The sequence below is a fragment of the Zingiber officinale genome, chromosome 3B (genome assembly GCF_018446385.1).
Source record: "Zingiber officinale cultivar Zhangliang chromosome 3B, Zo_v1.1, whole genome shotgun sequence".
Lineage (NCBI taxonomy): Eukaryota > Viridiplantae > Streptophyta > Magnoliopsida > Zingiberales > Zingiberaceae > Zingiber > Zingiber officinale.
This window is the reverse complement of record NC_055991.1, coordinates 97,511,041-97,536,511: the sequence shown is the minus strand read 5'-3', so window position 1 is coordinate 97,536,511 and position 25,471 is coordinate 97,511,041. Positions and strand designations below refer to the sequence as shown.

General features: G+C 33.5%; 1 protein-coding gene across 1 annotated transcript; it reads left to right on the top strand.

The window, feature by feature from the left end:
* The first annotated feature begins 3,304 nt into the window (after positions 1 to 3,304).
* LOC121967149 (V-type proton ATPase subunit a3-like) lies at positions 3,305 to 25,471 on the top strand. Its single transcript, XM_042517200.1, has 18 exons — positions 3,305 to 3,665; positions 5,968 to 6,012; positions 6,263 to 6,382; positions 6,472 to 6,579; positions 7,638 to 7,748; positions 7,825 to 7,998; positions 8,175 to 8,312; positions 14,058 to 14,165; positions 14,502 to 14,609; positions 14,719 to 14,867; positions 15,711 to 15,864; positions 19,934 to 20,094; positions 20,172 to 20,378; positions 23,630 to 23,813; positions 23,914 to 23,997; positions 24,074 to 24,267; positions 24,729 to 24,788; positions 24,879 to 25,471. Exons 1-18 carry the CDS (start codon positions 3,498 to 3,500, stop codon positions 25,078 to 25,080), a joined length of 2,475 nt encoding a protein of 824 aa, XP_042373134.1. The 5' UTR covers positions 3,305 to 3,497; the 3' UTR covers positions 25,081 to 25,471.

The following is a 25,471-nucleotide window of genomic DNA, read 5'->3' as shown; positions in this document are numbered from 1 at the left end:
GCCTAGTGCCTCGCCATGTTTAACCTGGAAGCCGATCTTTGAAATAAATATTTAATTAACTTCTGTAATATGATTTAACTTATGAAAAATACATCGGTTAAACTTGGAGTAAAAATGTTAAGTATCGTTTCCAATCCAAATTTAACTTCTGAAGGACAATTTGGATTAATAATGTTAAGCATCGTTTGCAATCCAAATTTTAACTTCAGTAGAGTATATGGGTAGCTAGGATAGTTCTATGCTTGTACAAATTTTTGTACAGAGGAACTAGAACGGTATTCCGAATAGCAACCAACAAAAATATCGGCACACAGGTCAGGATAAGACATCAGTACACAGGTTGGGATAAAATATCGACACCCAGGTCGAGATACAAAATGACACGAAGGTCGTAACCTAAAACATCACACAGGTCAAATGGTAGTAACGACATGAGGTCTGGATACGACAAATCAGATCAGAACACAATAGCAATGAGGGCTCGGAGGCCCGATCCACAGCAAAGGCTCAAAGCACTAAGGGAGTGCACATCCATGGAAGCTAGAAGGTCCGACCGACACCGAAAGTGTATGACTTTGGCAGATTCGTACCGGCAGCGGAGGTTCGGCACCGGATCATTGATGGAGGTCGCTAGCCAAGACGGCTCAGCATGGAAAATGTCTTCCGATCGGAGCAAGGGTGCTGGCCGGAAGAGGAGGGTGTGACAGGATGAGGTAGTAACCGCCGGAAGAGGTGGTGGCTGCTGGCAGCCTTTTTGATTGCAGCAGCGCGGAGAAAAGAGGAGGTGGCGGCTGGAGGTTTGTTGCTGATGAGAGAAATGGGAAAGCATAGGTGACGTCGGAAGGTGCGCTGCGTGAGGAGGGCAGCACCGAGTCCATCTGGTGGCGGCGTCGTGAGGAGAAGGAAGGGAGTGGCGGTGATGTTGTCGGCACAAAGAGGGAGAAAGAAGTGTTGGCGAGGGGTTGTTTGTTGGGGTTGCCATCGAGAGGAAGTGGAGGAGGTGGCGTGAGAAGGAGCCAGCGGCGGCGGTGTTCTCGATGGGGGTCGCGTTGGTGAGGAGAAGGGAGGAGGTGGCGACCGGCGACGAGAGGTGCTCGGAGAAGGCGAGGCTAGTCCAGTGGTGGCGGTAGCAAAGCAAAACACGAAGGTCCCCTTCTCAACAGTGCTCCCTTCCCCCTTAAAGCCCTATACAGTGTAATGATGAAAATACCCCTCCCTCTTCTCTTAATTCCCCCTTTACCCTATATCCGTATCACAAGCTATGAAAGATATTACAATGAACTCAATTAGTTAATTATAAGAATACAATAATTAACATTAACTCAAAACCATTCAGCTTTATTCCCTTGTATAGACCTCTGATCTCTTGAATTGTTAGTTATTATTCTTTTGTGCTGACACCCATCACTTGATCGGATACTACCATTAGGAGTTCAGATCCTCTGTCTCGAAATCACTCTGTCCCCTTACGGATCGGACGATCATGACATCTTTAAGATGTGTGCAATATTCGCATGATGTGCAAGGTATCCTTGAGATGTAATTTGGTCCGTTCGATCGATAAAGAGACACAGGAATAGACTGATTTCGAGACAAAGGATCTGAACTCCACCATTAGTCAATTAATATATTGTCTTATTTGATATTGTGCACATAGATTTTTCAAAGAGTCATTGACCAAGCAAAGTTCTTCTAGTAATGCAACAGTCCATGACCTAATTAGAATTTATTGTGGAGGTAGATGATTAGTGATGCAATTTAATCAACTCAAATAGTTGTTGGTAGTCTCAAGTTGACGAGATCAAAGAAATCAATTAATGATAGATCAACTTACAATAAGTGAAGAATGAAAAGGTGTTACATGATATAAAAAGGGAGCTCGATGGAGATTTGAAAGTTTGGTTAATATATATTAGAAGCCTCTTGTATACTCCTAGCCTTTTTCTTGTAAATTCTTACACATTTATATCTTCTAAATTCTTACACATTTATATTTTATAAGTGGTTTTTCTGCTTATGATAGTTGATTGTAAATGAGAAAAATAATCATAGGTTCTGGAATAAGAACTTTAATGACTGGCAAATCATATACATATCTTGTGTTAGCAATTAGTACGTGTTTGTATTGATATTCTTTTTATTAGATAAAAAATAAAAAGGTGCCTTTTATTTTTGAAATCATCAAGATGGTACTCCATTTTGATATTTTTATTAAATGGGTATCCCATCATATGTATAATTACCCAACTATTATCTCCTATATTATTTCTATTATTATTTATCGCCTATATTTTCTGCCTACATCATGAGCCGAAAGTGCATTGTAAAAACTATAAAACTATAGTTATTACAACGTGAATATTAAATAAAGTTTGAGATCATACATATATCACTGGACGTACAATATATCAAATCAAAATTTATTAAGAAATTTATATTTGTTATTAGGTGCAACCTGTAACCTATTCTTAGATCCAAAAAATATCATTTAAAGTACGTTTGGATGCTTAAAAGAATTTTAGTTTTCTTTATTAAGGTATTTTTTGGTTCATGATTTAGGCTACAAATATAGACCGGATAATAATAGGAATAATAATAGAGGATAATTCCAGACAAAAAAGAAAGATGTTGTTTAAAAAGAAAGTTGGAGCTTATCTTCCTTCTCGCTATCCCTTGGACTACATCATATTGATGGAATTTTATGAGAACAAGAGGGTGCTCAAGTATATACCCCGCTCCTTCTTAGATTCGTCACTGATTGTGTTATTTTATAGGAGGCGGAACAAAATTTTGATTAAAAAAATTAAAGTAAGACGTATTTTTGAGGATTTGGAAAAATAAAGGCTCTCTTTGAACTTTTGCCCCTTTTATTTATGTTGCTACTGAATTCTGTGAGAAAAAAATATATTACGTGCTCACATATTATTACGGATGAGCATATATAGGATACACTCTAATAAAGTTTATTTATATTTTAATTTTCTTTGAAAAAATTATCACCCGAAAATCCAAATAATATTTTTATTATCATTACAAAATATAAAAGGGTACTTAATTCATATTTTGAAAATATCATTCCTTAACTATTATTATAATAGATTTAATCAAAATTATTTAAACAGGGAAGTAGCTTGAGCAGCTTTAGTTAAATATGCTAAGGAATTTTCATCAAGCTCCACGTTTTAATAATTTTAATTAAACTGTTTCAATTTTAGCAATTTGATTAAAATTATTCTAATAATATTTGACTAAATTATAATAGTTTTATCAGCATCTTTTGGCTGTCCATTTTTTCCCGTAATTATCTCTTCGCGAGACGGTGTGCGTGGGCAGATTGGGAAATTGCTCTTTGCCATACGAGAAGTGCAGACGACCAAGGGATTATCTCGATCCAGCATCTCTACGGGACGGGCCGGTGATCGAGTTGCAACCCTAAGTTTTTTGCGGTTCGTTCGAGAGGACGATCGGTCTGCAGGATCGAAGGAGAAAGAGGGACGATGGGAGACTACCAGCGGCTCAACGTGCACCGGGAGCGCGGCTGCTGTCCTCCCATGGATCTGATGCGGTCGGAGGAGATGCAGCTTGCGCGGATAATCATACCTGTGGAATCTGGCCACCATACTCTCTCCTATCTGGGCGACCTCGGTCTCGTTCAATTCAAAGACGTATGCAGGGATCTGTAGCCCTTTCCTGCTCTATGTCCCCGCTTTTCATAATTTCCTTTGTGCTTTTTGCTAATGAAGGTTTTATCTTTGATCCTGTGGGGTGTGTGATATGGTTTTCTTCTGCAATTCCTCAACGAAGATTATGACACAGCGTCGATTTTTCTCTCTAGTGTTTCTGTAATCTATCGGATTTCCCCCATCATCATCTTGGTTTCTAGTTTTCTTATTCACCTTGAACACGATGAATCCTTGAATGTATCATTGTTTATTGGTGAAGGTGAAGTTTTGATCGTTGGGTCATCTGAAGTTCGACCTTATTTGGATTAGAATTGTGTCTATTACTTTGCGTCCTGCATAGTGCCGACTAGTGCGATCTAGAAATGTGCTCCATTTGTTTTCTTGAAATCATTTCGTGTGGTTTTAGTTTTTAAGTAGCTTTGTTTGATCTCCAGGTTGATGGTTTGTCCAAAAATCAAGTTGTTCCAAGCTCTTTGAGTAATGCCCTCACGGCTTTACTTCTTAGGTTGTGTCATATGACGTCTAAATCTGCTGAATCTCTTTCCCCGTGTTTTATTTCTTCTGATGATAAGTGTTTTAGCACAATTTTTGATCATTGTTTAATCAAATTCGATAGGTTGAACATGACATCATTGTTTTTGCCTTTTCCCCCTTGACTTTGTTTGTTCGTAATGTTTATGTAAAGATATGGTATGTTCATTAATGCACATGCATATTCTTAGGACCTACCTATTCAAACATGAGAAAACCTGAAACAACTGTTCCCTGTATTCATGTGTTATGTCATCTTTTTGTCAATGATTTGTGTTGTCAAATAGGCAATTGAATTTTCAGCACATACTTTTGGCAGTCTGCCTAGAAAATTTGATTCCACCCCCTTTGTACAGAATGGGGAGAACTATTTAAGATGGATATGCAGTTCTCTTTTTTATCTGATATCCTCTTATTTGACAAATATTTATATGTTTTGAACATTTGGTTCACATTTTCAAAGGCCTCTAAGTTGAAAATTTGTTAATCTTTCATTATGGATCTTGTCCATAGGTAACTTACATATAAGCTGAAATTACTTGTTAGATTTAGTTGACATTGTTATAACTACTAAATTTCATAACAAAAAAAGTTAGTTTTTTTTCATGGAAAAACTGTTCTAAATTTCATCTCCGCATGTAAGTTTTTTTATTCTTATTTTGAATTTGTATTTTCTTATAAAAACTTTGCCAAGTTTTCAAATCTGTGGAAACTAGAGTTTCATACTAGGGCAGAATTGATCATGATTTTTTTTTTAATTTTTAAATTGTATGAACTGTATTCAAGCTACTAATAAATATTATGAAACTTTAATTTTGAAAAGGTATGTCTCATGGATTATTTTTCTTCATTTCACAGTTCTTTACTACATGAAAAATGCAGAAATTATCCATATAATTTGTCAAGGAATTACTTATTAACTTGGATTTCTTTATATTATTTATACATGTGTTGTGTTAACTCACATAAGATTCAAATCATCTTACTTTTATTCAAATTTATGCGGCGTCACACACTATTTTGAAATGATCGTAAGTTTTATCTTATAGTTATGGTGAGGAAACTGTTCTATAGTTCTTTTTTAGCTGTCTACTTTTTTGATTAGTCAAAGAGTTATGTTGATTGAATAAGTTGTTACTTGTTACCAATCTGGTTCGTTTTCAAATTTTAAACATTTAGAGTCTTCATTATCTATAGATGAAAAGGATTGAAGTTCTAGGTATTTAATATAGTTATTTCTATTATTTTAACAATGAGAGATTGATGATGGTATCTTAGGTAGAAGGAAAAAATTTCACTTTTGCAGTCAACAATGTTCAGTTAGATCTAATCCAATGAGAGAAAATAAGTAAATATGATACGAAAAATATTCAAATATGACCACGTGTTTTATTGTTGGATAGAGTTAATCAATTAGAGTTGATTTCATGAAAGGTAAAGAAAGACCAAACACTAACATAATTAACAAATATTACTCTCACTACAACCTTACATTGAACTCAATAGCTGAGTAATATCCATGAAGTCTTCTCCAAATAGTTTGTACTCGTGGCCTCTTGCCATAACCTGGAGTATCATGGAAACTTGCATTGCTTAAATGTACAAGAAATATGGACCTAAGTTACACAATTTAAACTGTATAGCATGATTGTCATTGTCTTAGCATGTGATATCCACTTTTTAATTTCTGTTCGAGTATTAGAATCTACCTATATGTGAATTTTCAATGATTTCTAATATCCAACCATTTCAGCTTAATGCAGATAAAAGTCCTTTCCAGCGAACATATGCAAACCAGGTATTTTCTTCTCTTCCTTTTTTTGATATCTTGCCTTCACTATTAATTGTTTTAGAAGATTGGGGTATGCCTTTTCCAGTTAAATACGGGCATTACTTAATTGAAATATAAGAAAATAAATTGCATTTTTTTGTTCTTTTATTCTTTCTTTTATAGTTGGCTTTATTGGTTCACCATTTTTCATCATTACAGTTTCATTACTCTAATATCTCTCATCCTCTCTAAATGTATCTTCTTAACTACTTTGCAGATCAAAAGATGTGGTGAAATGTCACGCAAACTAAGATTCATGAAAGATCAAATGGCAAAGGCTGGAATTGTGTATTCAGAAATGCCAACACAAATCCATATCGATTTTGATGAATTGGAGGTGACATTGTTGTTCAAGTGCTATTTGTATGTTGGCATATGCTTGTGATATATAAATTTTCTTGCACTGAACTCTATCATCTATGGCAGATAAAACTGGGAGAGATTGAATCTGAGCTAATTGAAGTTAATTCAAACAATGAAAAACTACAAAGAGCTTATAATGAGCTAGTTGAGTACATGTTAGTTCTCAAAAAGGTATAAATTACTACGATTTGTAGATGTTATTGGGCAGATGCATTCTTCACATCTGCTATTGATTGCACAGTTCCAAATAAATTTTGTAATTGCCATTTTGGTTTTGTTTATTGTAATAATATGAATTTTATCCTATTGCTTTTATTAATCCTGCATTCAAGTGTTTACCTACTATTCCGCATGATCATAATTATAAAGAAGTCTTTATCTTATGAACATTTCGGTGTGCCTTCTAAATCATGGAGCATGATTCTAAGCTGACTTATTGATGCAGGAAGCCCATTAGCTAAGGCTTTGATCAACTATAGTACATTGCATCAATAGTACCATTACTGGACTTTCTAAAATTTAGTCTTAAAATCTTAATTGGATGCATAACCTTTTAAGTTTGAGCTCATAAGAATAAGATAACTTGGTAATCATGTACTACTTCAGATTGAATTTAAGTTATCATCAAACATTTTATTTTCTAGAAACAATAATCGTTCAAGTGGTTCTTGAGTTCTTTTTTCAGATTGGATATGTAACTATAGAGGTGTGTGATAAGGACAGTTAGTCAAACATAATTGCATATTCCAAATTAAAAGATGCTGGTTTGGCCATGTTTTGTCAAGGAAGGTTTGAGGTGTTGTTCTCATATTTTGTAGATTTTAGAATGTGCTTGTTAGTTAATATGCACATAAGACCTTTAGGAAGTCCTCCAATTACTTTCATGCGTCAAATGAAGATGCTACATCAACCTCTTTGTTTGGTATATGGGGCTTGAAGTTCGAAAAAAATCAACTTTTCACATCAGATGTGCTTGTTAACAATTAAAGTCTTTCAGATATATATATATATATATATATCACTTTTGATTCTGCATTTGATATTGTTGCTTTCTAATGATTTTTTAAGTTTATCAGTCATTAAGCCCACCGCTTAAAATGTGGTAGAAACTGTGACCTCAAGTTTCATAAACTATGGGGACTTCAACCACAAAACCATCCCATATTTGTGTTGATTTTTTTTGTTAAGTTTATCAATCGGGCATTATCAACTTTCTTCCTTGTTTTCAGGCTGGAGAATTTTTTCACTCGGCGCAGAGTAGTGCTACTGCTCAGCAGAGAGAAAATGAGTCACACCAAAGCGCTGATGGTTCTCTTGATAGTCCTTTGTTATTGGAACAAGTATTGCAACCACCATGTTCCTTCTATTTGCTGTTTTATCTAAATTTTCAATAACATTCTTGGTATCCTTGTTCAGGAAATGCTGACAGAGCCATCAAAGCAATTAAAACTTGGATTTGTTAGTGGACTTGTGCCCAAGGAGAAGGCAATGTCTTTTGAAAGAATTTTGTTTCGGGCTACTAGGGGCAACATGTATCTTAGTCAAGCTGCTGTTGATGAACCTGTGATTGACCCAATTTCAGGAGAAAAGGTGCATTTCTACTCACAGAGATTATATGTGCGATTAGTTAGCAGTGATTTTTTGAATCAATCTTGAATTTTACAGGCTTAGGAATAGGAATTATGACAGAAGTTATTCAATGAATTTTGGGTTTCTTAGTACCTCATATATCTTCCAATTCCTTTGCCCACACTTATAATCCACAGGTTGCCAAAAATGTTTTCGTTGTCTTCTATTCCGGGGAAAGAGCAAAGGCCAAAATGCTAAAGATATGTGAGGCTTTTGGAGCAAATCGTTACCCATTTACAGAGGACATTGGAAAGCAAATGCAGACGATTGCTGAGGTTTGCATTTGCTCCTTGAAGTTGTTTTTATGCGGTTCTAATTTATACCAGTATAATACCTTAGGATACTAGTGTTTTTCACATGTTTCTCTATTTAATAAGGTAATTGCAGTCTTGTTCTCTGTGCTCTGTGGAGTTCTGAAATTCATGACTTACATTTACAGTTCACTCACAAGGCTATTGTTGAACAACACTTATGGTCCTTTGGTTTTATGAAGTTTTTAACATAGGCTTAGCTGGAAACGTAAAAGATTTTCTAGTAGATGAAAACATTTTATGGTAGTTATTTTTCTTTGCTTGGATATATGCATATGGTTTTAAATTATTTCTGGTACCTGTTTTGTTATTGTAAAGTACAGTTGGCATGGGCATCCTATTAATATTTTCTATTTTATGCCCAAAAAATTAAATTATTTTAAATCATACATATGTGCATGTTATATATTTTATTCCTGGTATATATAGTGCAGTATGTATTTTATATCTATTCAATTATTTGAGTTTAAATCAAGGTTTAACATTTTGAACTGTGATGGCGTTTCGAACATTGACAATGATATTGTTTTGGTATGGTACCGGTGTTTTGATTTTTTTTTTGCCTTTAGAGAATTAGAGGGTGAAGGAGGAAATTGATGAAAAAACAAGAAGAGGACACAACTATATATCTAAGTCTGGATTTTGTCTCCCATCTAAAATGATTCATTTTTACATGGTATTGCAGTGGCACAAGTTACATAAAGATAACAAACAGTATGTTAATTCATCTTGACACTTTTTATAGCATGCCAAAGGGTATCAAATGTCAATATAACACGATACTCATCAACATGGATTACCTATGCAAAGTAGTAGGGGGATTCGAAGATTTTTATTATTATTTTTGGTAATTTTTATTTTTTAGTATTTAAGGGATTTTTGGTATTTTAGGTATTTTTGATAATTTCTATTTTTTAATTTTTTTTAGTCTGTTTAGGGATTTTAGAATTGTGAGTTTTTTTTTTCCTTTTGTTAGGATTCCTTTATTTTCTTTACAAAATAGGAATTGAGGTTCATATATTAGGATTTTCTTCCTTTCTTTCTTTGAGTCTTAGGATCTAGAGTTTATATAAACACATATTTAACTATTTGAGGAATAATCCTCTATTCTTAATAAAAAGTTTCCTTTTGGTGGTTTTTCTTTTTGCCTTCTTCTCAATTCTGTCTTTGGGTTTTGATAATTTATTGGAACAATACATTTCGACCGCTTGTTACAATACTAGATTTCGAACCATGGTTTAACTATTATACAATTTCATATTTTTCTTTATTGTAAATTTTATATTTTTCTTATTAGCTGTCTTCAAGCAAGGTTTAACATGACTACTCCCAAGCCCGGATAAAGGAGGAGGGTTGCGTTAGGTTGCCAGCCAGCGTCAAACTATGGCAAATATTCAATGAATGGATCCATTAAACTATTATGCTAATGCTAGGTTGTTTTCCGGAAGGAACGCGTTGCAGGGTCCGGCTGTAATGTCTCGGTAAGGACCACTACATCTCCAGAACTCGGGTGTAGTGCTAAATATGCAAGAGTTCGCGTTATAGGGTCCGACTGTAACGTCTCAGCAAGGACCGCTACATCTCCATGAGAACTTGGTGTAGTGTTAAATAGGCAAGAGTTCTCACACCATAGGTTAGATAAGAACAAATATGATAGGAAAACTTATAATATAAAATTTGGAACATGGAACATAGAAACTCTCACTGGTAAATCAATGGAGATAGTAGATATGATGATTAGGAGAAGAATTAGTATTTTGTGTGTACAAGAGACAAAATGGACAGGCGAGAAAGCAAAGATGATAGAGAACTCGAGTTTTAAGTTATGGTACAATGAAAGAGTAAAGCAAGAAATGGAGTGAGTATTATTGTAGATAGTTTGTTAAAGGATGAAGTTGTAGGAGTTGTTAGAAAAGGGGATAGAATTATAGCCCTTAAGATAATAGTGGCGAAAGAAACTATGAACATAATTAGCGTATATGCACCACAGGTAGGATTAGATGAAACTACCAAATCAAGGTTTTGGGAGGACTTAGATGAAATATTATAAAATATTCTACCAAATGAAATGATTTTAATAGGAGGTGATCTAAATGGGCATGTCGAAGTGAAAAATGAGGAATATGAGATAGTACATGGGAGTTATGGGTTTGGAACGAGGAATGAGGAAGGGAAAACTATATTAGATTTTGCGATAGCATATGACCTTATATTAGCTAATATGTTTTTTAAGAAAATAGAAAAACACTTAGTCACATTCAAAAGTGAGAATAATAAATCGCAAATTGACTTTCTTATGATTAGGAAGAAGGATAGAAAGATTTGTAAAGATTACAAAGTCATCCCTAGAGAAAGCTTAACTACCTAACATAGGGTAGTAGTGTTGGATATACGCTTCAAGCATAGTATCAATAGAAAGAAAATATATACAATTCCTACAATTAAGTGGTGGAAGTTAAAGGATGGAAAGCAAAATATATTTAAGGAGAAGGTAGAAGTACAAGCATTAGGTGAAATATACGATGACTCTAATATAACATGGGATAAGATGGTATCAAAGTTGAAAATAGTAGCTAAGAGTGTACTCGGTGAGTCAAAGGGACATGCACTACTAAGTAAAGAATCTTGGTGGTGTAATGAGAAAGTACAAGAAAAAGTGAAGGAAAAACGAATAGTTTATAAGGAATTATATATTTGTAAGAACGAGGAAAAACTTAAAAAAATATATAATAGCCAAGAAAAAAAACTAAGAAAGTAGTGAGTGAAACAAAAAATGAAACTTTTGAACGGTTATATAAAAAATTGGATACAAAAGAAGGGGAAAGAGACATTTATAGAATAACTAAAGTGAGAGAAAGGAAAACAAGAGATCTTAGCCAGATAAAATGTATTAAAGATGAATGTAATAGGGTATTAGTAAACGATGGAGAAATAAAAGAGCGGTGAAAGAGGTATTTTCATCAACTTTTTAATGAAGGTTTATGTGACTAATTTAACTTAGGTAATTTAAATAGGTCAAATGAGCATAGAAATTTTAATTTTTATTGTGGAATTCAAACTTCAGAAGTAAAACAAACTTTAAATGAGATGCACAATGGAAAAACCGTTGAACCAGATGATATTCCGATAGTGGTATGGAAGTGCTTAGGGAAACAAGATATTGAATGATTTACAAAATTATTTAACATGATATTGAAAACGAAAAATATATGATCGGGTAAATACTGTAGTCCTTTATATAAAAATAATATAAATTATAGGAATATTAAACTAATGAGTCATATCATGAAACTTTGAAAGGTAATAGAAAAAAATTAAGGAAGGAGATCAAGGTGGTACATGTCTGGAAGGTCGACAATAGAAGCTATACATCTTCATAGACAATTAATTGAAAAATATCAGGAGCAAAAACAAGATCTACATATGGTATTCATTGACTTAAAAAAACTTATGATAGAGTCCCAAGAGAAATTATATGGAGAATTTTAGAAAAGAGAGGTGTTAGCGTAACATATATTGAACTAATTAAGGATATGAGGATGTAATGACCAGAGTAAAGACTTCAGGCGGAGTAACTGAAGCATTTCCAATAAAGATAAGGTTACATCAAGGATCAGCTCTAAGTCCCTATCTTTTTACACTAATTATGGACGAATTCACTGGTACCATAGTGCATATTGTTTGCTGATAATATTATTTTGGTAGATGAAACACGTGAAGGAGTAAATGCTAAACTAGAATCTTGGGGGGAAACACTAGAAGGGAAAGGTTTTAAGCTTAGTAGATTAAAGACAGAATATATGAAATTTAAGTTTAGCAATATTAGAAATAATGAAACAATTGTTAAGATAGGAGAGGACGAGTTGTCCGGAACCGAGAGATTTAAATATTTAGGATGATGGAGGGATTAAGAGAGATGTCTTACATAGAATACAAGCAGGATGAGTGAAATGGAGGGGAGCGTCGAGTGTTTTATGTGATCGTAAAGAACCTCTTAAACTTAAAGGTAAGTTCTATAAAATCGCAGTTAGACCTGCTATGTTATATGGAGCTGAATGTTGTGCTATGACTTGAGCACATGAGCAGAAGATGAGAGTTGCAGAGATGAGGATGTTAAGGTGGATGTGTGAACATACGAGGATGGGCAAAATAAGAAATGAGAGTATTAGAGAGAAAGTCGAAGTTGCATCTATTGAAGAAAAATTCCGAGAGACACGTTTAAGATGGTATGGATATGTACCGACCAATAAATGCTCCAGTTAGGCGATGTGAAATTATGATAAACATACATATCAAACGAGGAAGAGGAAGACCAAAAAGTCTTGGTTAGCAACAATAAAACAAGATAAAATTTAATTAAATATAGATGATGATATAATAGGAGATAGAGCTCAATGGCGTAAAAGGATTCATACAGTCGACCCCACCTAGTGGGACAAGGTTTGGTTGTTGTTGTTGTTGTTGTTGTTGTAATAATCTAGGTAAATTCATCCCTTTCTCAATATTATGTCATTATTGCATTGACTACATTTTACCGTAACCACACTTTTATTATCATTAATCTTATCTTTATTGTAATATATGATATATGTGTGTGTATATACTATATATAATATTTGGTCTTGAGACCATGAAGCGCCCACAAATTAGATTAAACGTTGAATTGGAGCTTATTAGAGGGAGCGGCAAGGTAATTTTTATAATTAATAAATTTCTATTATTGTTATTTAATTTATAGTAAATATGAATTTTTATATCTGATTTTCTAATAATTTTTTATCACTATATTATTTCATCTGTATTTTAAAATACAAATAATTTTTTCCATGTTTATCATTTTATTATTTTCAGAAGAAATTATGTTCTTTTGTAATTCTTTTGATAAAATATTATTGACATTGAGAAGGGTGAAATTGGTCGAATAAAGTTTATAGAAAAAATCAAATAGTTAATTACGCTTGTTTCAATTTTAAAAAGTTTTGATGAATGATTCTTTTTAGATTGGGAAAGTTATTGCCTAAAGTTTAAGCCATATTTCCAGCTTTGATCGAAGACCATAACTTATTTTTGTCAATCAAACACCAAACTTTCTTGTAAACAATTTTCAATGAATAAATGGCATATTGATTTTCTCTGATTTTCTTTGTTCAGTTCTCTTACTGGAAAGAATGAGAATGGGTAATGGTGATAAATGGCCATACTGATGGAAGATTATCTCTTTAGTTCCTTCTTCCTTGTCATTGTAAATATCTCATATTCTATTCCCACAATATTCTTGCCTAATTCATTGAAGTTTCATTCTGCGATCTAAGTATACATTTCCATTGTTCACATCAACATTAATTTGGCTTGCTCTCTGTCCTACTAAGCATGCTTATATTGTACTTTTATCACTTCCACCTATGAACTTGAGTTAAATTGTTTAATGTGAGGATGCTAGGCATCAGCTTAGTAGGGTGCATTTGATGTTCTCAATCTCATCTATTCCAAATTCTAGTAATCTACTTGGTCTCAGTTTAGTGCTTTGATATCCTTGTTCTGTTGCATTTTCTGATTCATTCCGCCATTAGTCAAAAATTTCGAATGATGCATGTCATATTCATTAAAAGAGACTGCACATTAGCACATTTGCTAATACCTTGTAAATCTGATTGTTGTGGTGAAATCTCTGGTATCATCCAATTTAATGACAGTGCATTGTTGTTTCAGGTTTCTGGAAAAATCTCCGAGCTGAAGACTACAATTGATCTTGGGTTGCTTCACCGTTATACCATACTTAAAAATATCAGCTATCATTTTGAGCAGTGGAACAACATGGTTGGTTTGTGCTTTTTTTACCTTTGAGATAGCTACATGTATATAAGAAAAGTCAAACTTCTTGTAGTCCTATCATTAGTTTGTATCTGAAACCTGGGTTATATTTAAGGTTTTGCATGTTAACTCCAGATCACAGACTTGCAGGATCCTCATGCATTATAATTTCCTTGTATTGAAAATTATTTCAGATTTGTATGTTTTAGAATGTCAAAAAAATCTGACCTTCACGCTTCTTTGATCATTGATACATTTTATCATGAAACAGTCATGGGATTGCTTTAGTTCCCAGCCTATGCTCTTGAATACTCAAACTAATGTATTTGTGGTATATTCTAGGTAAGGAGGGAAAAATCTATTTACCATACTTTAAACATGCTCAGTCTTGATGTGACAAAGAAGTGTTTAGTTGCTGAGGGTTGGTGCCCTGTTTTTGCAACTAATCAGGTACCTCCTTGAAGTAATTTATGAATCTTAGGCTTTTATGAATCATACATTTCTAAAGTTTGCTAGCCTTTTATGTGGGGACAAATACTTATAAGTGTTTGTTTTACAGATCCAAGATGCATTGGAGAAGGCTACATGTGATAGCAACTCCCAAGTTGGTTCTATTTTCCAGGTGCTCCATACGAAAGAATCTCCACCTACATACTTCCAGACAAACAAATTTACTTCAGCTTTCCAGGAAATTGTTGATGCATATGGGTGAGTACCTAATAGAGTAATGATGCTGTAATCTTTTCTTGTAGAGTTAAAGCTTGGATATCTTGAGTCTGAGTATGATAGTGGCATAAGTTTTTGTACTTTTTGGTACTATTTGAATCTGATTGTGATTTAGTACCCGCCATGCCAAACCTATCGAAATGTATCTAAGATTCACATTCTTCTACCTGAATCATAGACATAAAAAATGAGTATCAAACCATGAGGTAACCAACTTAAATGTGCATATGTGGATGACAACAATCAGTTCAGGGAGGTGCTGTACAATACAAAATATTACCCAATTCCATCCTTCATGTTGACTGTCTCTATGCACCACATTGACTTATGCATTGAGCCAACCATTTTTATGTGTGAGTTTGGGAATAGTCAATTATGTGCAGGTGGCATGTATTATTAGATATATGATGTTGGATCAAGCAGCTTATGTTCGCTGATGGCTTCCTAGTTCTGAATGATTATGACTTAGATGCCATCAGTAAGGATGTTGATGCTCTAGGATAAGTTCAACATGACAACACTTATTCTTGTTGATGCATTCTGATATGTTGCTTCATGCACTCGAACAAGCCTACTTAGCAATCCTTGTATCTGTTTGTTATTGCATATCCATCGAGTATGACTAGTCTCAACCATTCTTTTACGTAAATTTATGTATGCCTTTTCTGTTAATCCTAATCTTGGCACTCTTTACTATACAGGAAAGATGAGTTTTTGATTCTGCTTTATCTTAATGGGTTTGATGAACGGAATGTGTTTAAAGCTAATTTTTATGCTCGCTTTTCCTTTGTGCCTGCATGATATTGTAGTTAATGTATATTGCAGGGTTGCTAAGTACCAAGAGGCAAATCCGGGTGTCTACACTGTTGTCACATTTCCTTTCTTGTTTGCTGTCATGTTTGGTGACTGGGGTCATGGCCTATGCTTATTACTTGCAACACTATTGCTTATACTCCGGGAGAAGAAACTATCCTCTCAAGTAAATTCTTGTAACCCTCAATTTGTTTATATGCTCTTATTTTAAGAAACTATTGAACCTATACATCTTAATTTGCTAACAGATTGGTGATCCTAAAGTTGCATACATCTCTCAGTTCCTATATTTTTGAATTTTGTCTGGTTGCTTGAAATTTTTTGAGGCTAAAAACTGAAATTGGTAATTTGCTATGCTATAACATATGGTTGCAAAACAGAAAGAACAGAGTTTCAATTAAAAGTCACATTCTTCATGTCGACTACCAGATTAATTGGAGTTAAACATGAAATATGGTTACATTGTATGATTTGTACATCTATTAGTGATTTGATGTGAATTAATGATATATTCTTTTACGTTGCTTTTGGTACGTATAAATTGGAATGGTTCTTTCTCTTAATGATCCAATATAATGTTTGCATAGATAATTTGAAGGGAATGGTCCATTCCAAGGAATAACTCAATCCATTCCACTTTTTAAGAAGAGGAGAATTTCATTACATTTCTATTAAATATAACATTTATTAATAAATTCTTATGTAAAAATTATAACTGAGATAAATGCAATAAGTGAACTGAGTGCTCGAGTGAGTCGATTGGGCTAAGTAAGAACCATTGAGTTGGATACACTAGCCAAGTGAATGGTCAGGTTAAGCGAATCGGGGCTAGACAGGGATTGGTTTGTCTAGGATGGCCAGTCGGGAGGGTTAGGTCAGTCTAAGTAGCTTAGGCAAATTGAGTAGCTCAATTGAGCCAACCAAATGAGATTTGTTGGGCACCCTAAAGGGACTAGATAGATCATGTAAGATAAATTGATTGGAAAAATTAGAGTACCAAAAAGAGTTAAACATAGATTATTATTATTTATTTCCTTATGCCATGCTATTGTTGCAACCAAACCAAGATACATTCCTCTTTTCATTACATTCCATTCCATTTCAATTTTTGTTACTATTTCTTTCCATTCCATTCATGTGTGCCACACACAAACCTAGAACAAGGTTCTTGTTGCCTTTTATCTTTTGGTGGAAGAGTTTGTACCCATATTTGGAAATTTAAGCCCACAATATAGCACATGATTTAACCCTATAGGGATCACACATCATTTTACTTGTCCATTGAGATTGAAATCACAGTCTAGACAGAGGCATCTACCTCAATAATTGTTTTGATTTTGTTTCCTGTTGGCTTAGGATGTGAGTGAAAATTAGCATTAGGAAAGACCATCAAGGTATGTGCTACCACTGCTTCAACCTTCCTTTTCTTCTTCCTCCATTTATTCTCATTCACTCTGCTTCTTCCACTTTTCCTCATCTCCTACGTCATCCTTTCATTGACGTAACACTTGGTGCATCGATCGTACAAATATTATCTCATACTAGTATGGCATTGACACTCCGATACTGTATGAGACCTTAACCTTGATTTAAATTTTAAAGTATCTAATTACAATGTTGATCTTGAAGTACTTTAATTCTTAAGGAAAAAATTGATTAGCTAAAGTTTTTCATATCTATAGCTAACACCTCTTCTATAGTTGAGTTGGATCAACAATATGCTTTTATAACTGTTATTAAATAAATATGCATTTGAGTTATATGCTCATAAGATTGTATTTCTATCATTAATTAGAATCTTGCATGTTGTGTTTGGTTTACGGCTTAGAGATGGTGCATGTTAGACAAGAAGTATCTGTTCATTATTTGGGTGTATTAATGGTGGATAGTTCTGCTTATTGTCAATCAGACTATTTGAGTATAGAGGGTAAGGGAAGGAATAAAGAGGCATGCTTTTGACTTGCAGCTATCATCAATAGAGAGATTGGGAGAAGTCATTGACTTGAGATTAGAAGGTAGGAGGTCATCCTTGCTACTGACTTGAGCCTATGAGAGTGAAGGTTGAATGCACTAGATGCAGAACGAGTAACTCGGACAAAGTATGCATGGAGATAATAGATAGGTGTATAACTTGATATATTTAGATCCATAAGAAGATTTTGAACAATGGGCGAGTTAGAGACGCCTAGGGGTGTCAATTCGGGTCGGGTCAGGTTGAATTCTTTTTTAACCCAACCTGAATCCGAATTCAACCTGAAACTCCTAAAATCAAACCTGAACCCGACCAAGCCGAACCCGACCCGGATAATCTGAAAATCTGATTCAAAACGACTTTTTTTTTGTTATTTTCCGTACAATTTTTCACTTTTATATCAATACTTCATTATTATCATACTAACATTGATATTAATATATATAAAAACATCTTAATTTTCAAAATAAAATTTGATTTAACCCCAAAAAACCCACTAAACCCTATATTTTGGTCAACCCGACCCGACCCGAATCCGAAAATGCCAAACCCGAACCTGAGATTTATGAGTTTGATTTCTTCTATTTGTGAGCAATTTAAAGAAGTTATTTGGTGCTTTGGTGAATTTCTTTGCTCAATGACTAGTCAGAATTTTTTTTTGACTTCTATACTTTTTCTTTTTAGAAACTTTTATGTTAGTGAACACATGGAGTACAATTATATTCTGTGAATTAGGTATATGTATATCCAACTTAAAAATATGTTATGCAATTGTTTTTAGTTAAATCATCCACGTATGTGTTTTTAGAGCTTCTCACATTGAAGTATCCATCCTCATGAATTGCAAGATGTAGATGAGGTAAATTGCATGATTTTTAAGGGCTTATTTCCAAGAAAGAAAATTGGATGAAAGGAAATAGTGGGGGCAGAAATTTAGTTGTTTTTTTTCCATTTGTTGTTTACTTTCATGAACATGTATAAGGTTAAATACGTGAAGATGAAAAATGGATCTTTTTTCATCACGTTTGCTATCAAAGGAAGGAAAACTCTCCTGCATCCAAATGTATATTGTACCATTAACTTTTAGATCAATTATTCCCAAATAAATTTATGTCTCTTTGATAAGTTTAAACTTTAATCCTTCTAACTTTTCCCCCAAGTAAACAAAGAAAAGTAAATTTTAAGATAATGTTCCTATTGTTCAAGTAAACAAAAGAATGGAATCATTTAATCTCTTCCCTTATATTTCACGGTACTATGTTCTCTATCCCTGTTTTTCTTTCATCTTCTCATGGAAAGCTTACTATATTTCAGTGTTGATAGTGTTGACTCTCACCACTCCTTAGTACACCTTGATGTGTGTCTTGATGAATTCACATGAATAATACTCCTTTGTTCCCCTTCCACTTAATTGATTTACTTTTGAATAAAAATAAGACTAGTAATTGTTAATATTTTGTTGGACCATAGCATGTTGACATGCTACAAATTCATCATGTGTGAAGCATATTGAGATAATTCAATTGGCTGTTACTTCTTGAATTTGCTTCCTCTTTGTTTTTTTTTTCTTTTCTTTTAAAAGCAATTCCGTAGGAATTAAATAGTTGGTTGTGGTAATATCGTGTCATACAATTTTACTCTTTAATATCCTTCCACTTGATTTCTTTACTTCTAAGAATAAAATTATACCAGTTGGATAATTGAGTAAACTTTTGGAGAAACAATTTATAAGAATATTATAAATATTATGACTTTCATCTAAATTCATTCTTTTCAAGTTTCATTAGCTGTTGAAGCATTCAAAGTGTTGACACAATATTATACTCCTTTGCATAGGCAGCACGAGCAACTTAGGAGAGAATTCCTATGCCAAATTGTACTGGGTTTGGTGATTTTTTTTTTAGGATAGTAAATTTCAGCTGTGCCAGATAGCATGGCCTCAAATATTAGTGCCAACTATTTGGGTCAGCTTTATGCATCTCATCTACCTATTGAACTCTATAGGTTATATCACTGGTAAATTTCACTTAATATTTATCTACCTAATGTCCCTGTGGACACTTCTATTAAGAACAAACTATTGCATCTAGTGTGTATCACAGCGGTTCCTCTCCCTTTTTTGTCTGGGAAAAACTTGCTGCTACTGTATAGTAAATTGTGGATTCCTCACTGTGGAAAAACTTGCTGTTAGTTTGTAACAAGTTTCCTGGCAATATTTATGTTCATTTTTGAATATTTTAATTTTTGTATTTCTTTATTGCAGAAACTTGGTGACATCATGGAGATGATGTTTGGAGGTCGTTACGTGATCTTGATGATGGCATTGTTTTCAATTTATACTGGATTGATTTATAATGAATTCTTCTCTGTCCCATTTGAGATGTTTGGTCGATCAGCCTATGAATGTCGGGATCCTACATGCAGGTACAGAAGGGGTGATCGCAAGTTTGTACCAATTATGTTTGAGCATATATGTAATTGTTTTGCCTACTTAATTACAGTGACGCCACTACAGTAGGCTTGATCAAAGTGAGGGAAGCTTACTCTTTTGGAGTGGATCCCCAGTGGCATGGTAGCCGAAGCGAGTTGCCATTCCTTAACTCATTGAAGATGAAAATGTCTATCCTTCTTGGTGTTGCACAAATGAACCTTGGCATTTTCTTAAGTTACTTCAATGCAACATTCTTCAACAACAGTCTTAACATGTGGTAATTTCTAATTTCAAAATTTTCTACAAATGTTCTGCAAATTGCATACAAATCACTGCTATTTGGTTATATTGCTAGTGTTTGTTCTTTATGCATTATGGAGCACTGGTATAATTGTCTTTATAGAATACAAATCCTCGTAGTGATTCTCTCATTATGTTTTGATGCTCTTTTACCACTTGGGATGGACGAATTTTTTTATGCAGTTTTTGTTACTTTCTCTATTATTAGGCAAATTGAAATATACAACCACAATCAAGTTTTATCCCACTAGGTGTGATCAATTATATAGATCCTTCTACGTCATTAGGCTTTATCCCCGACTATATCATCATTTATATTTAAATTAATTTTATTATATTTTATCGTTGCTAACCAAGTCATCTTTAATCTTCCTTTTCCTTGTTTAATGTGTGTATGTATCATAATATCACATTGCCTGACTGGAACATTTATTGGTTGGCCAAGTAGTTGTCGTACCATGAATTCTCTCAATAAGTGCAACTCAACTTTCTATCTAATGATCTCATTTTTTTTTATCTTATCTGTTCTCGTATGTCTACGCATTCACCTTAACATCTTCATCTTTGCGACTTCTCTTTTCTTCGTGTACTCAAATCATAGTCCAACATTCAACTTCATATAATATAAATAGATCTAATTGTTGTTTTGTAGAACTTTCCTTCACATTTTAGAGGTACTTTAGAATCCCAAAAAAACCAAAAGTTCTCCATTTCAACCAACCTGAGTGATTGAGCTCTTAATATTTTTGACCTTTGGAAAATTCAGCACACTCCAGATTATTATGTACAAGCACAACCATTTTTAACTGATGTATCTACACATACAATTACAAACTGTATGCAACATGTTTTGCATCTCCTTTTTTGTGTATGAAACCTATTATTGTATCGTATAATAATGTTTAAAAAGTTGATGCCAAACACTCTTTTAATAAAAAATTATTTTGAATTCTCTTTATGGAACACAAATACACAATTAAATTGAAAAAATTTCCATGAACCAACACACTCGATCATCTAGATGACGTGCTAGAAAACTTTGTTAAATTTACAACTCACCTATGTCAACGATTGTCTTAGAAAAGGACTCCTATAGTGATGAAAACTAGTATTCTAAAACCATGTGGCCTTAAACCCTCTTAATATGTGGTATATGATCCTTTTTGACAATTTTAGATAAGGCTAGCTAAGAGGTTCCTATGTGGACCAAGTGGGTGTATATGCGAATTAAGTGGGGCATCCTTGTAATGAAAAAGAAAAAAAATGGTTTATTTTTTCTGATTATCTATAACTTAATGAGGACTTTTATCATAATTTTTCTTAGTTGAAAGAAGATTAATCATAAGAAGTCCTCTCCAATTTCTCAATTTTTGCCATTGTCATCCCTCATATAATTATTAATCATTTCATAAGTACTATTTGTTGCATAAAGACACAACATATGCATTGTTCATACATTTACTATATGAATTAATAACTATGGTACTATTTTTCATTTATATTTATTATATGAATAATTTCAACTATGCATCTTTCGTATATTTTAAAATGTTCATATTATTATACTACTATGTTTCATAAATATTAAATATAGTTCTAAAAATTATTTAAATTATTTGATCTTATGATTGTACTCTAATTCTACAATCAAAACTTATAGCTATTTTTCTATTATGGTAGAATGTCGATCTTGTCAAGCTTGCCAATTGCTTAAAATTGGCCCTTTAAACCTTGATGAAAACTTGTGCAATGCTAAGAATTTTGAAGTTTAAAATGTTCCTTTTGGTGGTATCATCATTTTGGAACATAACATAATGGAATAATTTACACACTTCTAGGATACATGTGACTGACCTTTAATTTACACACTTGTGCAATGCTAAACCTTTGAGTCGTGTTCAACTTTTGATAGATTCTCTTCTAAGGTTTAAAGTATTATCCTGTGCCATAATTTGTTCCCTAGTTGGAACAATATAATTTCAACATCATACTGTGCCATTGTTAGGTACATCTCAATACACATCAAAAGTGTCGAATGGAATTAAATGGATGTTACCCCGTTAATCTATTCTAATGTATTTACCTATGAAATTGAAAATAAGACTACAACAATTAAATAGTCAACTGAATTAAAATTGTTGTATACTATGCCAATACTTGACAAACCAAGATGAATTTAAATGAATTTTGTTCCTTTAATCTCTTTCTACTTGTTTTTTTTTATTTAAAAAATAAGCCTATAACTATTAGATAGTTAATTAGATTAAAATTTTATTATACCATATTGTGTCAACAACATATGATACACTTTAGCATATATTGGATTATGCCGAGATGAATTTAAATAAGTTTTACTTCTAAATTTCACACTTGCTGTCTAAAAACAAGATTGACAATTAGATATTAACAACAACAATCAAACATTTATCCCACTGGGGTCGGCTATATGGTTCCTCATACGTCATTGAACTTGATTCCCTACCATATTCTCATCTATATTTTATGCCGCTTTATCATTCCTAGCTAAGTCTTCTTTGGTTTCTCTCTTCCTCGATTAATATGCATATTTGTAATTGTCTTACATCATCTAACTGTTGCATGTATTGAACACCTAAGTATGTGTCCATATCATCTTAAAAGTATTTCTGGGAGTTTTTCCTCAAATAGGTACAATCACGATTTTCTCTATGATGTTTTCTTTTCTTATGTTGTCAATCCTCGTATATCCACAATTTCATCTAACATTTTCATCTTTGCTACTTTCATTTTTTTCTGGTATGCTTGCTTCATAGTCTAACATTAACTTCATATAACATAGCATGTCTAATCACTATTTTGTAAAATTTCCTTTTAAGCTTTAGAGGCATCTTACGACCACAAAAAAGACAATTAAATATTAAATTGAATTAAAATTTTGGAAATATAAATTACAAAACTATAGCAACATGTTGAGATATCATTTATCTTGACACACGTCAACACTCGCTCAAGTGTACCAAGTTTCAGCATGATACAGTGATTCTTTGCACAAGTAGCATGATCAACAGATGAAAGATTTGCCATGCTGGTAGTATCAGATTTTGATATCATTATTGAATGGTAAACTTTTGACATGAAATTTCAAAAGTACTTCTCTTGTGATCTCTTTTGCTTATTATTTTGGCAGAAGACAAAATTTCAAACAATGTTCTCTCTAATCTTCCCGTCTGTGCATTAATTTTGTTGCAGGTACCAGTTTATTCCACAATTAATATTTCTGAACAGTTTGTTTGGATACCTTTCTGTCCTCATAATTGTAAAATGGTGCACTGGTTCACAAGCAGACCTATACCACGTTATGATATATATGTTTCTAAGCCCAACAGATGACTTAGGTGAAAACCAACTCTTTCCTGGCCAAAAGATTGTCCAGGTTGGTCATTTACAATTTACCCTTTGATATCAGTATTTTAGATTTCCCAAGTCGTGTGGACAATTTTATTTTATTTTTACAATTTTCATTGTGCTTCCAGCTTGTGTTGCTTCTTTTGGCTCTTATTTCAGTTCCATGGATGTTGTTTCCAAAACCCCTACTCTTGAAAAAGCAACATGATGAGGTAAGCTTAATTTTCCTTCTGGTTTCATTACGTTTTTTGTTGCTTGTATTGATTAGCTTATATGATTGAGATACAGAGACACCAAGGTCAATCTTACAGCATGATCCACACTACTGAAGAATCACTTGAGATTGAGCAAGATCATGATTCACATGGACACGAGGAGTTTGAGTTCAGTGAAGTCTTTGTCCACCAACTAATCCACACAATAGAATTTGTCCTTGGAGCAGTCTCAAATACTGCCTCGTATCTCCGTTTATGGGCCCTCAGGTATACTTTTCTCCTGGGATATTATTTATATGAATCAAGATTCTTTTCTTGGCTTGAGATTCAGTTTTCTTACTCAGGGTACAAAACATTCAGTAGTCTGCATGATTTAATTTTGAAGAAATGCATCTATATCAGAAATCTAGGAAGATTGCTTTATGAAAATGGAAGAAAAAATTCCTTGTACTTGAGCTTAACCTTGTTGTGTTATAGCTACAAGCTCACTTTGTTGCATGCTACAATGCTTTATGTGCTCACATACTGCATTATTATTATTTTCTATTGCCTGGATGATGGTTTTGGTTTACAATGCTTCATATGTTCACATACTTGCATTATTTTTTCTATCAAATGGATGATGGTTTCTGTTGTATTCTTCATAAAATGATATTCTTTGTTTTAATTACTTGCATTATTTGTTGCACGCTAATGATTGCTTGATAACACTCGTCTTCTTTCTGCAGTCTTGCTCATTCTGAGCTGTCAAGTGTGTTCTATGAGAAGGTGCTTCTTCTTGCTTGGGGGTGAGCTCTCTTCCTGATTGATTTCTCATTTGGTTGTTAATATATTGTCATGAGTTTCTTTGCACTAAAATGACAATTGGTTGTTAACAGGTTTAACAACATCATCATTCTCATTGTTGGCATCATCGTCTTCATTTGTGCCACCATTGGCGTGTTGCTTGTCATGGAAACTTTGAGTGCATTCTTGCATGCACTCAGGCTTCACTGGGTCGAGTTCCAGAACAAGTTTTACGAGGGCGATGGATACAAATTCTCCCCTTTCTCATTTGCATTAATCCCCGAGGAAGATTAAAAACAGCAATCACAATGCTTCTATTTATGTGGCATTTGTTAAAATAAAGTCTCTTGAAGGCTTGTAACCATAGGCAAATAATTTTTGCTGTTGCATCACGGAGGAAGCTGGATTAAATTTAAACAATCTTGTGCAGGTGTGTATTATATCGACGGTTGGAAGAGTCTTGCATCAACCCTCAAGTCTGATGTTCCGAAATCATTTGTTTCTTTGTAATAAATTGTATAAGTCTGAAGATCATACTTGATCCTGCATTTAATAATCCAGTATTCACCTTATGGTTTTGTCATAAACAGTGAGTACTTTGGATTATAAATTTCAAGGATTACCTTTTTGTGATGTTTCTACCATAATGTTTCTGAAGCATGTCAATACTGAGAATTTATGAAAA

Bases quoted from the DNA above. Each gene is read 5' to 3' on its own strand.
- LOC121967149 (XM_042517200.1), top strand. From the start codon at position 3,498: ATGGGAGACTACCAGCGGCTCAACGTGCACCGGGAGCGCGGCTGCTGT. The intron at 14,610-14,718 runs GTACCTCCTTGA...TTTGTTTTACAG, and splicing joins CTGTTTTTGCAACTAATCAG to ATCCAAGATGCATTGGAGAA. The intron at 24,268-24,728 runs GTATACTTTTCT...TTCTTTCTGCAG, and splicing joins CTCCGTTTATGGGCCCTCAG to TCTTGCTCATTCTGAGCTGT.